At 45.6% G+C, this 12,060-nt stretch overlaps 1 protein-coding gene across 5 annotated transcripts in view; it reads right to left on the bottom strand.

Moving 5' to 3' along the window:
- Positions 1-12,060, bottom strand: part of SLC13A3 (solute carrier family 13 member 3) — an 85,221-nt gene that overhangs the window by 22,224 nt on the left and 50,937 nt on the right. For 4 of the 5 annotated variants that reach the window (XR_003793130.1, XM_029220618.1, XM_029220615.1 and 1 more), the window contains 4 exons: positions 9,549-9,734; positions 7,210-7,335; positions 2,612-2,707; positions 1,532-1,636 (listed from right to left, as the gene is read on the bottom strand). Coding sequence is in view for 4 of the 5 variants with exons in the window: in XM_029220618.1 (XP_029076451.1) it covers positions 1,532-1,636; positions 2,612-2,707; positions 7,210-7,335; positions 9,549-9,734 (513 nt within the window). In the remaining variant the exon portion in view is untranslated. The remainder of the gene's footprint in view (positions 1-1,531; positions 1,637-2,611; positions 2,708-7,209; positions 7,336-9,548; positions 9,735-12,060) is intronic. The other variant, XM_029220617.1, reaches the window with a different exon arrangement.

Here is a 12,060-nt window from a genome sequence, read left to right as displayed (position 1 = left end):
ATATCTGCAACCTGACTCCTCTGAGCTTCAGGCTTGCGCATCCAACTACCCTTTGCAGTATTTGAAAAGCATTTTACACTTGGCACGTCTAAAACAACTCCAAAATGGAATTGTTGATAAGCCACCCCCAACCCCCTAAAGAAATGTTATTCTCCAACTACCCACCTATGCAGGTAACTCCTTTCCCTCATGCCCCCAAATCCCACCCAGTAGCAAGTCCTATCATTTCCAACTTTGAAATATATCTTGTCTGCTCCATCTCCATTGCCCCCACTCTCATTCAAGCCATCGAAGCTTTCGTCCCCAACCAGGGCTCAGTAAACATCTCCTATAAAGGGCACACAATACGAAAACAGCCACAGACAATAGGTAAATGAATAGGTGTGGCTGTGTTCCAATAAAACTTTATTTGTAGATACTGAAATTTGAATTTCATATAATATTCATGTGCCACAAAATGTTTCCCCTAGCCACTTAAAAACATTAAAAAAAATTCAAAACCAAGCGGCGGACCAGATTTGGTCCATGAGCCTTGGTTTGACAACCGCTGGGGTCATCTAGGTGGTGCTATAGCTCCTAACTGTTCTCCCCACCTATATTTTGCCCCCACTATCCATTCCCTAATAAATACAGCTAATATGTGATTGAGCTCTTTCTAGGTGCCTGTCTAATCACTTGACATGTATTAACTCACTGCTCCTTAGAACAATTCAATGAGAATTGGACTATTTACAACACCATTTTACAGATGAGAACGCTGAGGCACAGAGAGATTAAGTACCTTAAAACCCTCCAATAGCTTGCTACTGATCTCCCATTAAAAAAAAACAACAAAACAAGACCAAAACTCTTAGCATGTCCAACAAGACCCTTCATGGTCTGGTCCTCACCTGCCCTTCCAGTCACATGTCTGCCAATTTTCCTCCCTCCCACCAGGCCCTGGTTACAATGGGCTTCTTTCAGTTCTTCAAATGTTGATTTCCACCTCAGGCTTTTAGTAGATATTCCCAGTGTGTCTCTAATTTTTACTCTTCCTAAACTTTGGTTCTTTCCAGAGCTAACCAAAGTCAATGCCCCCTACTCCATTCTTTGAGAGTATAACCCTCTCACTCCTTCTTTCATAGCACTCGTTACAATTTGCAGTTATTTTGTTGTCTATTTGTTTTTATCTCTGTCCCCAGCTGCTGGCATAATGTTTAACAAAAAATAGGTGCTCAATAAAAGTTGTTTGAGTGAATGAATGAATGAATGACGTGCTCAGGGTTGCACAGTTTGTAAGTGGCGGAGCTGGCATTCGAACCCAGTTCTGTCTGATTCCAAAGGCAAAGCTCTTAACACAGGAGACGCTAAATGTTTTATCATCCAAACCTAAACTCTTTTGAGGGCAAAAGAAGGAACTGTTAATAATTACATGGGATGAGAGGTGGAAACATAGCCCAGTTCTCCCCAGCTACACTGCCTCCTCAGCCCCAGCGGCCCAGCCCCGAGTCTTCCCTGTTGGACTCCATCCCATGGGTCCCCAGAGTCTCACCCAGGGGTGAAGAGGCTGGCCCAGCCAGGGATGAACTTCGGGTCCCGGGAGAAGAGGAGGATGGCGAATATGCAGAAAAGGATGAACACGGCCTGTTCGGCAAACCTGTGGCACAGAGATGCAGACAGCATTGTGACCGTGGGCTGTGGCTGGACCACAGCACAGGAAGCCCTCAGGCAGGGGCCCACTGGGTGTGACTGGGCCAGGCCCTACCTCTGAAAGCTGGAAGTAGTGCACTCCCCAGGTGGTCCCGAGAGTAAGGGGAGTGGTGTCCCAGGTGTAAGTGATTCCTTTCCTGGGGCTCCCATGCTGCCCTAGGATCCTTCCTGAGCATAAGGCACCCTTCCCCACAAACCATTCATATCACTCGCGCTGGGAATTTCCCATAGTCCTAGGGACAATCCAGAGAGAGAAAGAAGTGAAACAGAGACAGAGTCAGAAAAGCAGAGAGAAAGGAAACAGACAGAAACAGAGAGGTAGGCAAAGAGAGAGGAACAGTCATACATACAGAGGGGGACAGACACAGAGAGGGACAGACATGGAGAGAGCGGTAGACAGAGGCAGAAAGAGAGAATCCCTAAATGTTGCAGCAAATATCTACCCAATGTGCCCATTTCACAGATCAGGGAGCAGGGCCCAGAGAGGGTTAGTGCCTTGCCCAAGGCTACACAAAAAATTAGTGGCAGAGTCAGACCTTGTGTGAAGGCCTGCTAACTCTTAGTTATTTTCACTACGTGAGAAATGTGTGCGAAACAAGCTTCTGGAAGCCACCCAAGGCAGCATCCCATATTCCATGAACCAGGAAGGAAAGTGCGCATTAGGCGGGAAGGTGACAGGTTCCCCCTCCAAGTTCAACCTGAGAGGCTTACTGGTCCTCAGGGTATCTACCCCAGCGACAGGGCAAGAGCTGACTGTGTAAGTCATCTCCCTACTCTCCATCTCTAGGCTCCCAGGCCGTTGGTCCTGAAATCCCCTTGGGACTCAGTCTCCAAGGGGGTCAGGGATTAAGTCAAGAGGTAGCTGTCTTGAAAGTCTAGTACCTGGCTCTCTCCCCACCCTGAAAACCCCTGTGCCACATACTTGATGGGCCCCAGGTTCTGGAATTCCTCCTGAATCATGGCTCGAGCCCTATTTTCTGCGTCACTTCTGATCTCAGATTTCTTCTTCCTCCAGCCCCTGAAACAGAAAGTGGGGAGGTTAGGAGTGGCCACTGCAGTCTAACTAGCGTCTCATCTACCCCACCACCATCTGGCCAGGTCTCACTATCTCTGTTTTGGAGACTCTGCAACAGCCTGCTGAGTGGTCGGCCTGCCTCTATGTTCCCTTTCTAAAATCTGTTCTGCCCACCTATAGCCTGGATAGTCTTCTAAAAATGTGAATCTGATCATATGGCTCCCAGGCTTAAAATCCTTTAGGGGGTCAAACAGACTCATGAATAAACAGATAAACCAAGGAAATAAAATAGAAAGTCCAGAAATAGACAAAACTATAAATGGGGATTCAATCTATGATAAAGTTGGTATCCCAGCTTGGTGTAGAAAAGATGACCTATTCAGTCATTGATGTTAGACATATAGATCAATGGAATCGAATTGAGAGTCCAGAAATAAACCCACATTTCTATGGTCAATTGATTTTTGATAAGGGTACCAACACCATTCAATGGGGAAAGAATAGTCTTTCATCAAATGGTGTTAAGACAACTGGATAGCCACATGCAAAAAGATGAGCGTGGACCCCTACCTCATACCACATACAAAATTTAACTCAAAATGGATCAAAGACCTAAATAGAAGAAGAGCTAGACCTGTAACATTTTTTCGAAGAAAACATAAGGGTAAATTTTCATGGCTTCAGATTAGGCAAATACCTCTTAGACATGATACGAAAAGCACAAGCAACCAAAAATAGATAAATTGACTTCATTAAAATTAAAAACGTTTGTGTGTCAGTAAATGGTATCAGGACAACTGGATGGCCATCTGGAACAAAAAAAAAAGTTGGATCCAAACCTGTACCCCCAAGGTTGGATCCTTACACTGCACCCTAAGGATAAGCTCCAAATAGATAAAAAATTTAAACATAAAAAATATTAAAATACTAGAAGAAAACATGGGATTATTCTTTTATAACTCCTATAATGGAAAGACCTTTCTAACTGTAATTGAAAATTCAGAAGACACATAAGAAAAGATTGATAAGTTCATCTACATAAAATGTTTCTAAACAATTCTGCATGGAAGAAAGCACTATAAGCAAAGTAAAAAATCAGGAAAAAATATTTGCAACTCATACTCAAAATAAGCACTAATCTTTCAATATAGAAAGAGTACTCGAAATCAATAAAACCAAGACCAACAATCAATTTTTTAAATGTACAAAAGATATAAACACACAGTTTAACAATTCACAGGAAAGGAAATACCAGGGTCTCCCATGAATATATGAAAAGTTTTCATATTGCTCCTCAATATGAAAAGTCTCTCAAAATTACTTCTAAAATAAACGCAAATTATTTTTCTCTTATCAGATTGGCAAAAATCCACTTTGCTGCATGGAAACAGACACTCTCATACATTGTAAATGGGGGAACAAATTAGTGCAATTCCTACGGAGAACGACTGGACAATATCTATTAAAATAAAGTGTTTATTCTCTGACCCAGAAATCCCTCCTATGGGGCTTCCCTGGTGGCACAGTGGTTGAGAATCCGCCTGCCAATGCAGGGGACACGGGTTTGAGCCCTGGTCCGGGAAGATCCCACAAGCCGCGGAGCAGCTAAGCCTGTGCGCCACAACTACTGAGCCTGCGCTCTAGAGCCCGTGAGCCACAACTACTGAACCCGCGTGCCACAACTACTGAAGCTCACACACCTAGAGCCCGTGCTCCGCAACAAGAGAAGCCACCCCAATGAGAAGCCCGCGCACCGCAATGAAGAGTAACTCCTGGTCGACGCAACTAGAGGAAAGCCCGCGCTCAGCAACAAGGACCCAATGCAGCCAAAAATAAATAAATAAATTAAAAAAAAAAAAAAAAAAGAAATCCCTCCTATGGAAATCTACCTTACAAAAATACCTGTTACTATACAAAATGGTATCTGTCAGGGAGACCAGTCACCAGAAAATATATAGTATCTGCTTGTATTTGCTTATGGAAACTCTGGAAGATTACCCGAGAAACCAATAAAAGTGGATACCTGTTTGGGAGGGATGTATTGGGTGACTGGGTAATCGAAGGCATGGTTGGGAAGAATTCTCACTGCATACCTCTTTGTATTGTTTTTGATTTTTGAACCGTGTGTATGTGTTGCTTATCCAAATTAAAAAAATAAATGCTTTTTAAAAAACTCACAACGGTTCTTTTTTGTGAAGATCCATGTCCCACAAGGCCCTCAGTGATCTAACCCAGGGTTTCTCAGTCTTGGAGCTCTTGACAATATTGGGGCAGGATCATTCTTTGTTGTGAGGTGGGATAATTCTTTGGGGTAGGGGGTTGACTTGTATGTTGTAGAATGTTTCGCAGCACCTCTGGCCTCTACCCCATGGACCCCAGGAGTACTTCCTTGGCTGTGACAAGCAAGATGTCTCCAGACGTTGCCAAAAGTCCCTGGGTCGGGGTGAGGTGGGGGGACGTAAAATCATGCCCAGTTGATCATTTTGTCTCATTGCCCACACATCTCCCTCACACCCTGAACTCAGTCCCTTTAACCTTTTTTCATTTGCAGAAGACCCCTTGCTACCTCTGGCCTGGGGGCCTTTGCACTCATTGCTCTATCTGCCCGGAATGCTCTTCATCACCCCCATCTCCTTCTCCCCTTTACTGAGTTAATCTATTCATTCTTCCTATTCCTGCTCCAAACGCACTTTCCCAAGGAAGCTCTCCTGCCCTCCCAGTAAGGTGAGAGCCCTCTAGCGTGCACCCTCAGATCTCACCATCCATTTCCCTCCCAGCACTAACCATGACTGGTATTTCTGCTTTGATTAGTTGTTCACTGTCCGCCTCCCCCGACCTAGACTGCAAGCTCCCCAAGGGCAGGAGCGCCGCAGCCTTGCCCAGGGGCTGCCTCCTCAGCACCTGTGTGGCAGCATCAGGCACGTAGCAGATGCTCGGTGGATACCTGCTGAAGGAAGGCGGTGTCATGGGATTGGCCGGAACCTTTCCTGCTACCCACCCAGAAACGCCTCTCTCACTGGGCTTCCCTCCACTTGCACTTCCTTCATCACAGCCTCCTCCGAGACCAAGTATTGCAGATGTCCAAGGAACAGGCAGACAGGAGAAAGGGGCTCTGTTTCAGGCTCAGCACTGGGGAGTTTTCGCACTCTCCCTCATTTAGACTTTATTTTAGCTTTAGCTCATTATTATCCCCCAACTAAAAGTGAAGAAATTAAAGAAGTAAAGGCTCAGGGAGGTGACAGAGTTGCTCAAGCTCATGCAGAACCATGATGTGAACTCTGGTTTATCTGAGTCCAATGTCTGGGCTTGCTTCTCTCGGCTAAGCTGGGCTTTGAACCCTGAGTTTCTGCTCTGAGGGATCAAGGAACACCACGATCAGAGCCTTTCTATTCTCAAGGTGTTTTCACATCTCTTTGATCCAGAGTAGCTGTTACTGGTCCCATTTTACAGATGAGAAAAATTAAGGCCCAGAGAGGTGAGGGGACTGAGTCAGAGAATGACTTTATGACATGCTTGCTACCCCAGCCCTGAGCTGCAGCTCCTATTTTAGTATTCCCCAAACTCCAGGCATTCATAACCTACTTTCACAAACGTTCGTATAGCCACATACCACGGGGCTCGTGTTTCCTTAACATTTTCCTCCAACTAGACTCAGCATTTTTATTAAAGAAATGTATTTAAATGGAAAACTTTCTATCGCTCCCATACGTAGAAAACAAGAATCACTTGTCATACATAGAAAGCACCCACAGGGCTTCCCTGGTGGCGCAGTGGTTGAGAGTCCGCCTGCCGATGCAGGGGACACGGGTTCGTGCCCCGGTCCGGGAAGATCCCTCATGCCGCGGAGCGGCTGGGCCCGTGAGCCATGGCCGCTGAGCCTGCGCGTCCGGAGCCTGTGCTCCGCAACAGGAGAGGCCACAACAGTGAGAGGCCTGTGTACCGCAAAAAAAAAAAAAAAAAAGAGTACCCACAGAAATAAAGACATGAAAGCAAAGCAAAATGGCTAGATACCACTGCTGGCTGTAGTCTCTGGGCCTGAGGCTTGCTCTTTCTTTTTTAAAAGGCTAATTTGGAAAGGTTAGAGAGTTAAAGTTTTTCCTCACCCTACTGAAACTTTCTCCCCAGCATAAGCAGATCGATTCTACATGAGTCGATAAAGGAATATTTTTCTCACTGTCTGAGTCAATGTTATTTGATACCTTGTCCTCATGACCCCCCAGACTCTCTCCTGTACTGAGGCCCTGTGAAATGGGAAACGCTGCACATCTGCTCCTCTGATATGAGTGTGTACCTTACTTAAGTAACAACACTGTTAGTAATTATTGATGGTGAGCGACATTCACTGAGGGCTTGGGCTTAGCAGGCGAGTTCCCACAGCACCTGTAATCCCCACATCCCTGGGAGGCGAGGAGGACTACAGGCGCCACATCTGACATGAAACTGTAACGACTTAGGACAGCCACCGCATCATCCCGCCGCAAAGCTCAGGTGAAACACCAGGGTACCTCAGGGTTATCCCTCCATACAGGAAGGAGATCCAGAGCCAGCCCACCAACAGGAACATCAGCATAAGAGGGAAGGCGAAGACGAACCAGGAGCCGAAATTCACCACGTCGCACTGTGGGAAGAAACTGGAGAAAAGAGGGAGGTGAGAGCCCGCCGAGGTCAGCCACGCCGATGGATGCACATATACTTACAGACGAAAACTAAAGGAAGTATGCTAAATATTAATAGTGGGATTGAACGTCGTTCAAATGTTTTTTTCTGTATTTTCTGAGTGTTCTATAATGTGTCTATATCGTGCATGATCAGAATAAACTCATAAAATGTATTTGCGGAGCAAAGGCCAAGGAGAACATTCAGGGCAGCCATTTCCCTGTCTCCCCAGGTTCCCCGATGGGGATTCAGAACCCCATATTAACCCCATATTCCTTTCAAATACCCTCCTTCCTGACCAGAAGGTCCTAGCTTGTGCAATTAAATGTTGTATATGATTTGCACGTAGTTTGCGTGCACTTTACTCAAAAGCCTTCATGTTTGATACTTTTACTTACAGCTCCAGCATTTCCCCCCTAATTTCTTTTCAAGTCGGAACAAAGGCTTGCTCACATCAGAGCAGACAGGCAGCCTAAAAACCCTCTGATAGCAAATGCCCTCCCATTCTCCCCAACCCCCAACTCAGGACCAGCCCCTGAGGCCCCCAGAGTCCACGTCTTTCCCGTCCAGCCCTGGGGATGTGCTCCAGCAAGAACTAATACCCAATACTCTGCTTTGTCCTCCCAGTCAACTGCCCCTTTGCTGGCACTTCCTGCTAAGGGAGGAGACTAAAGGGTCAGCCCAGATCGTCCCTACATCTGAAGCAGGGCCATCTCGGCTTCTGGTTTTCCAGTCTCACAGCCAAGTCTTGCTCAAAGAATGGAGACAAAAAGACACCGAAGGTTTGCAGTGGGCTGAAATCAATTGGGGAAATACTGCTACCTCCTGAATCAGAATCTCTGCAACCGAGATCCAAGCATATTTTTTTCACCTTCCCTGGAGACTCTAAAATGCACCCATGGCTGAGAATCACTGTTTTTCATCATACTCTTAAAATCAAAGGATTTGCGAACCTGAGAATGTGGTGCAGGGTTAAGGTTTTAAAATTGGTTCATGAGGTAAGACATGGGTGTACTTAAGTTTTCTCATGAAAATAACTTTGACTACCCGCAAGTATAGTACTGATTTATGTATACCAAGCCCACTCTCAGGAAGACCAACCGAACCAGCTTTCCCTCCATCATCCCAGTAAGTCCTTGATTCTTTGGTTGAATACCAGATAAAGAAGCTGGCCAGCACATGTGGCCATGTTGAATATCAAATAGTTTTGTTGCTGTTTGTTTGTCAAATACTTACAATCATAGATTAAATGCATCTCCACTGCAATGAAATCTTAGAAACCCCACCTCTCAGAATCCTGGAATCTGAAAATACTTAGAATCTTGAAGGATTCTAAGGATTTTTTAAATCTTCAGACTAAGAGGTTTGGAATAATGGAATCAACGACAAGCCACCTTGTCGAATCCTTCTCTGATTCTCATGCCCTGACAGATGGCCACCCAGCCTCTGCTTGAACAGTTTCAGCGATGGGGAGATTTCACTTCTTGGCAGAATCCACTCCACTGCTGGCCCGTGTGGCTGGTTGCAAAGCTTCTCACAGCACATCACAGCCACACACCAACACCCCCCACCAGGGTTGGTTTTAGAAGCAGATGTCATATCGTGTCACCCCTCGGCTCTCAGCTCTCCTCTGACTCCCCATCCCACTTTTAGGAAGAGCCGCGTCCTTACAATTGTTGCCTTAGTCTGGCCTCTTCTTACCTTATCCCCTTCTGAACCCCAGCCTGGCTGGGCTTTGTGCTGTTCCCCAGGACAGTCCCACCTTTGTACAAGCTATTCCCTCTGTCTGGGTTGCTCTTCCCTCCTGTGTCCACAGAGTTCACCCCCTCACTTCTAGGTCTCTGCTCAAATGTCACCATTATCAGAGAGATCACACATCCATGACCAACCTACATAAAACAGCATCACTCCTGTCACCTCTACTCCACTATCCTGCTTTATTTCATAACTCGTCACACTAACATATTATATATTCTTTTGCTTTTTCCTGTATTGCTTGTCTCTCCCACCAGAATGGAAGTGCCCCAGAGTAAGGACTTTGCTGGGGTTTGTGCATCGCTGGGTCCCCGGAGCCTGGCCAATAGAAGACATTCAACAGACACCCCTGAATGTTGGATGAAGGAGGAGGAGAAGAATAGAAGGAACAGAAACCCCAGTGCTGGGGAGTGGGTGGGGCACTGGCTTTTACCTCTTGAGCTGGCCAAGCAGGATGAGGTTGGGGGCCGTGCCCGTGAGGGTGGCGGTGCCCCCGATGCTGGCCGAGTAGGGGATGGAGATGAGGAAGCCCTTCCAGATGTTCCTGCGATATTCCTCCTCCTTCTTAGAGTTAGCCTGGAGATCCATTGGAGCCTCTGCCTCCTCAGGACAGTCTTTGCTTTAAACAAATCCAAAGAGAAGCCATTCAGAAGACACTCAGAATTCCTGGCCTTATGGGGAAACACACTGCCCAGGACGGGAGAGCTAAGTGAACTTTCCAGAAGGCAACTGGCACAGGCTCCAAAAACCTCTAAAAATGTGCAACCCTTCAGCTTAAGTGTTCTACTCTAAGAAGTTGTCCTAAAGTAATAATTGGAATTAAATATAATTTAAATGGAAAACAAACTAAATATCCATCAAAAAGGGATTTGGCTAAAAAAGATGATCCTCTTTCTGGATGGAATACCAACGCAGCTATTAAAAATGGTGATGTAGATGGGTGTTTATTAAAATGGAAGATGTCCATTATATAAAGTGAAAAGGTAGGAAACAGCACTACTTAGTTTTTTATTTTAAAAATATGCACATATTTCATGAATATATGAATATTAATAAAAGTCTAGAATGGTATACACAAAGTTGTTTTGGTGCCTTTCTTGGGGACGGAATTATGGATTTTTTTCCCTCTTTTAGTTTTTATTTGTACTATCTGGGTTATTTTCCTGGTATAGTTGAGGAGTTTGGGGAAAAAATAAAATTAAGAATTGTTAATTATATGGTTAAAAGATAATGATGTTGACACAAATTTATTGAGGTGAAAAGATGTCCACTACGCTCCATTAAGTGAGATGATGCATTATAAAGGGGCATATGTAGCATGATCAATTTTTTTAAATAAAGAAATGCACTTATGTATATAGAGAGATATCAAGAAACAGTCTAGAATCGTATTTACTTAACTGTTCTAACCTATCTTTGGGAGTGAGATACTGAGAACATTTTTCTTTTTGTTTAAGAGGTTTTTTTCTTTTTACTTGTGCAATTATAAAATGTTTACAAGCGAATAAAACTAAGAATTGTCCCCGCGTAACAAATCAATTTCTTTTAAAGAATGAAAGTTCAAATATCTTAAGGCCTTAATTACTAACATGAGGGGCCCCTTCTCCAGAGGGCAGTGGGGATGTGATCTGGGTCTGAAAGGAAGACAACGGCTGGAAGCAGCTGGAGACAGATGCCTTGGCCTGACTTTTCAGGGTGAGAGGCCTGGTCAGGAATCTGTGGCCTCCCTCAGACCTGGGGCCCCAACCAGACTGAGCCTCACAGGAGAATGAGAGAGGGGAAGGGCCCTCACGCTCATCTCGTTCACTCCCTCCCTCGTTTGGATGGGAAACGGAGGCCCGGAGTGGGGCTGGGGACTGCATCCAGTGGACATGGAGTTCCAGAGAGTGGGGATCAGCTCTTTTCCAAAAGACTCAGCACAAGCTCTGCATGGGCAGGTGGTTCCCAGGTTGCATGGTAGTGAGTAGCTGGGCCAACTATAGAACCCATATCTCAAAGCTGGACTCAAAGCCCCCAAACAAGGTGCCAGGAAGGAGCGCAGGCCATGGGATAAGATAAACTCAGGTAAAATCAGGTCCCTCCTCTGCTAGAACCCTCCACCAGCTCCCATCTCATTCAAACTCAAAGCTACCTCAATGGCCGATGAGGTCCCACATGCTCTGTCCCTCTACCATTATCTTCCTGCCACACAAGCAATCTCTCTGACCCCCAGGTCCAGCCACACTGGCTTCCTGGCTGCTTTGAACTCTCAGGACTTTTGCACCTGCTGGTCCTTCTGCTGAGAACCCTGTTCCCACAGATCCTTCACCTCCCACAGCCGTTTGCTCAAGAATGACTTCCTTAGTGAGGCCTTCCCTGACCACACATTTAAAAACTGCCCTTTACCCCAACCCCATCCCTAGCCTGCTTTCCTGCTTTGTTCTCCTGCAGAGCACTCACCAACCTTCTGACACACTATGGATTTTACTGTGTATTTGTCTCTCCGCAAGGGCAGGGTTCTTTTCTGTTTGTTGCTGTATCCCTGACAGTACCTGGCTCATCGTAAGCTCTCTATAAATACTTGTTGAATGAACGAAACAGACCTGACCGATGCCCAGCAATGCCTTGAGCAAGTCACTTTACTTCCTGCTGTTTGTTTCATCACCATTAAATCGAGATAACAATGCCATTAATAACAAGCATTACCATCCGTGCATGGAAGGCCCAGAAACCTGCTTTAGCTACATGTTCTCATTTAATATCAAAACAGCCCTATAAGGTGGGTTCTGACATCATGTCCAGTTGGTAAGTGAAACTAACTGAGGTTCAGAGAGGTTAAGTGACTTGTCCAAATCACAGAGCCGGTAAGCGGCAAAGCCAGGCTTCAAAGCCAGGTCTGCATGGTTCTAAGCACCCAGATCTTATCCACACTGCCATATACAAAAGACACCAAAGACTAAATGTGC

The sequence above is a fragment of the Monodon monoceros genome, unplaced genomic scaffold, assembly GCF_005190385.1.
Source record: "Monodon monoceros isolate NGI ecotype Baffin Bay Population unplaced genomic scaffold, NGI_Narwhal_1 Super_Scaffold_13, whole genome shotgun sequence".
Taxonomy (NCBI): Eukaryota; Metazoa; Chordata; class Mammalia; order Artiodactyla; family Monodontidae; genus Monodon; species Monodon monoceros.
The sequence above is the reverse complement of the archived record's forward strand: the minus strand, read 5'-3'. Positions and strand labels throughout refer to the sequence as shown.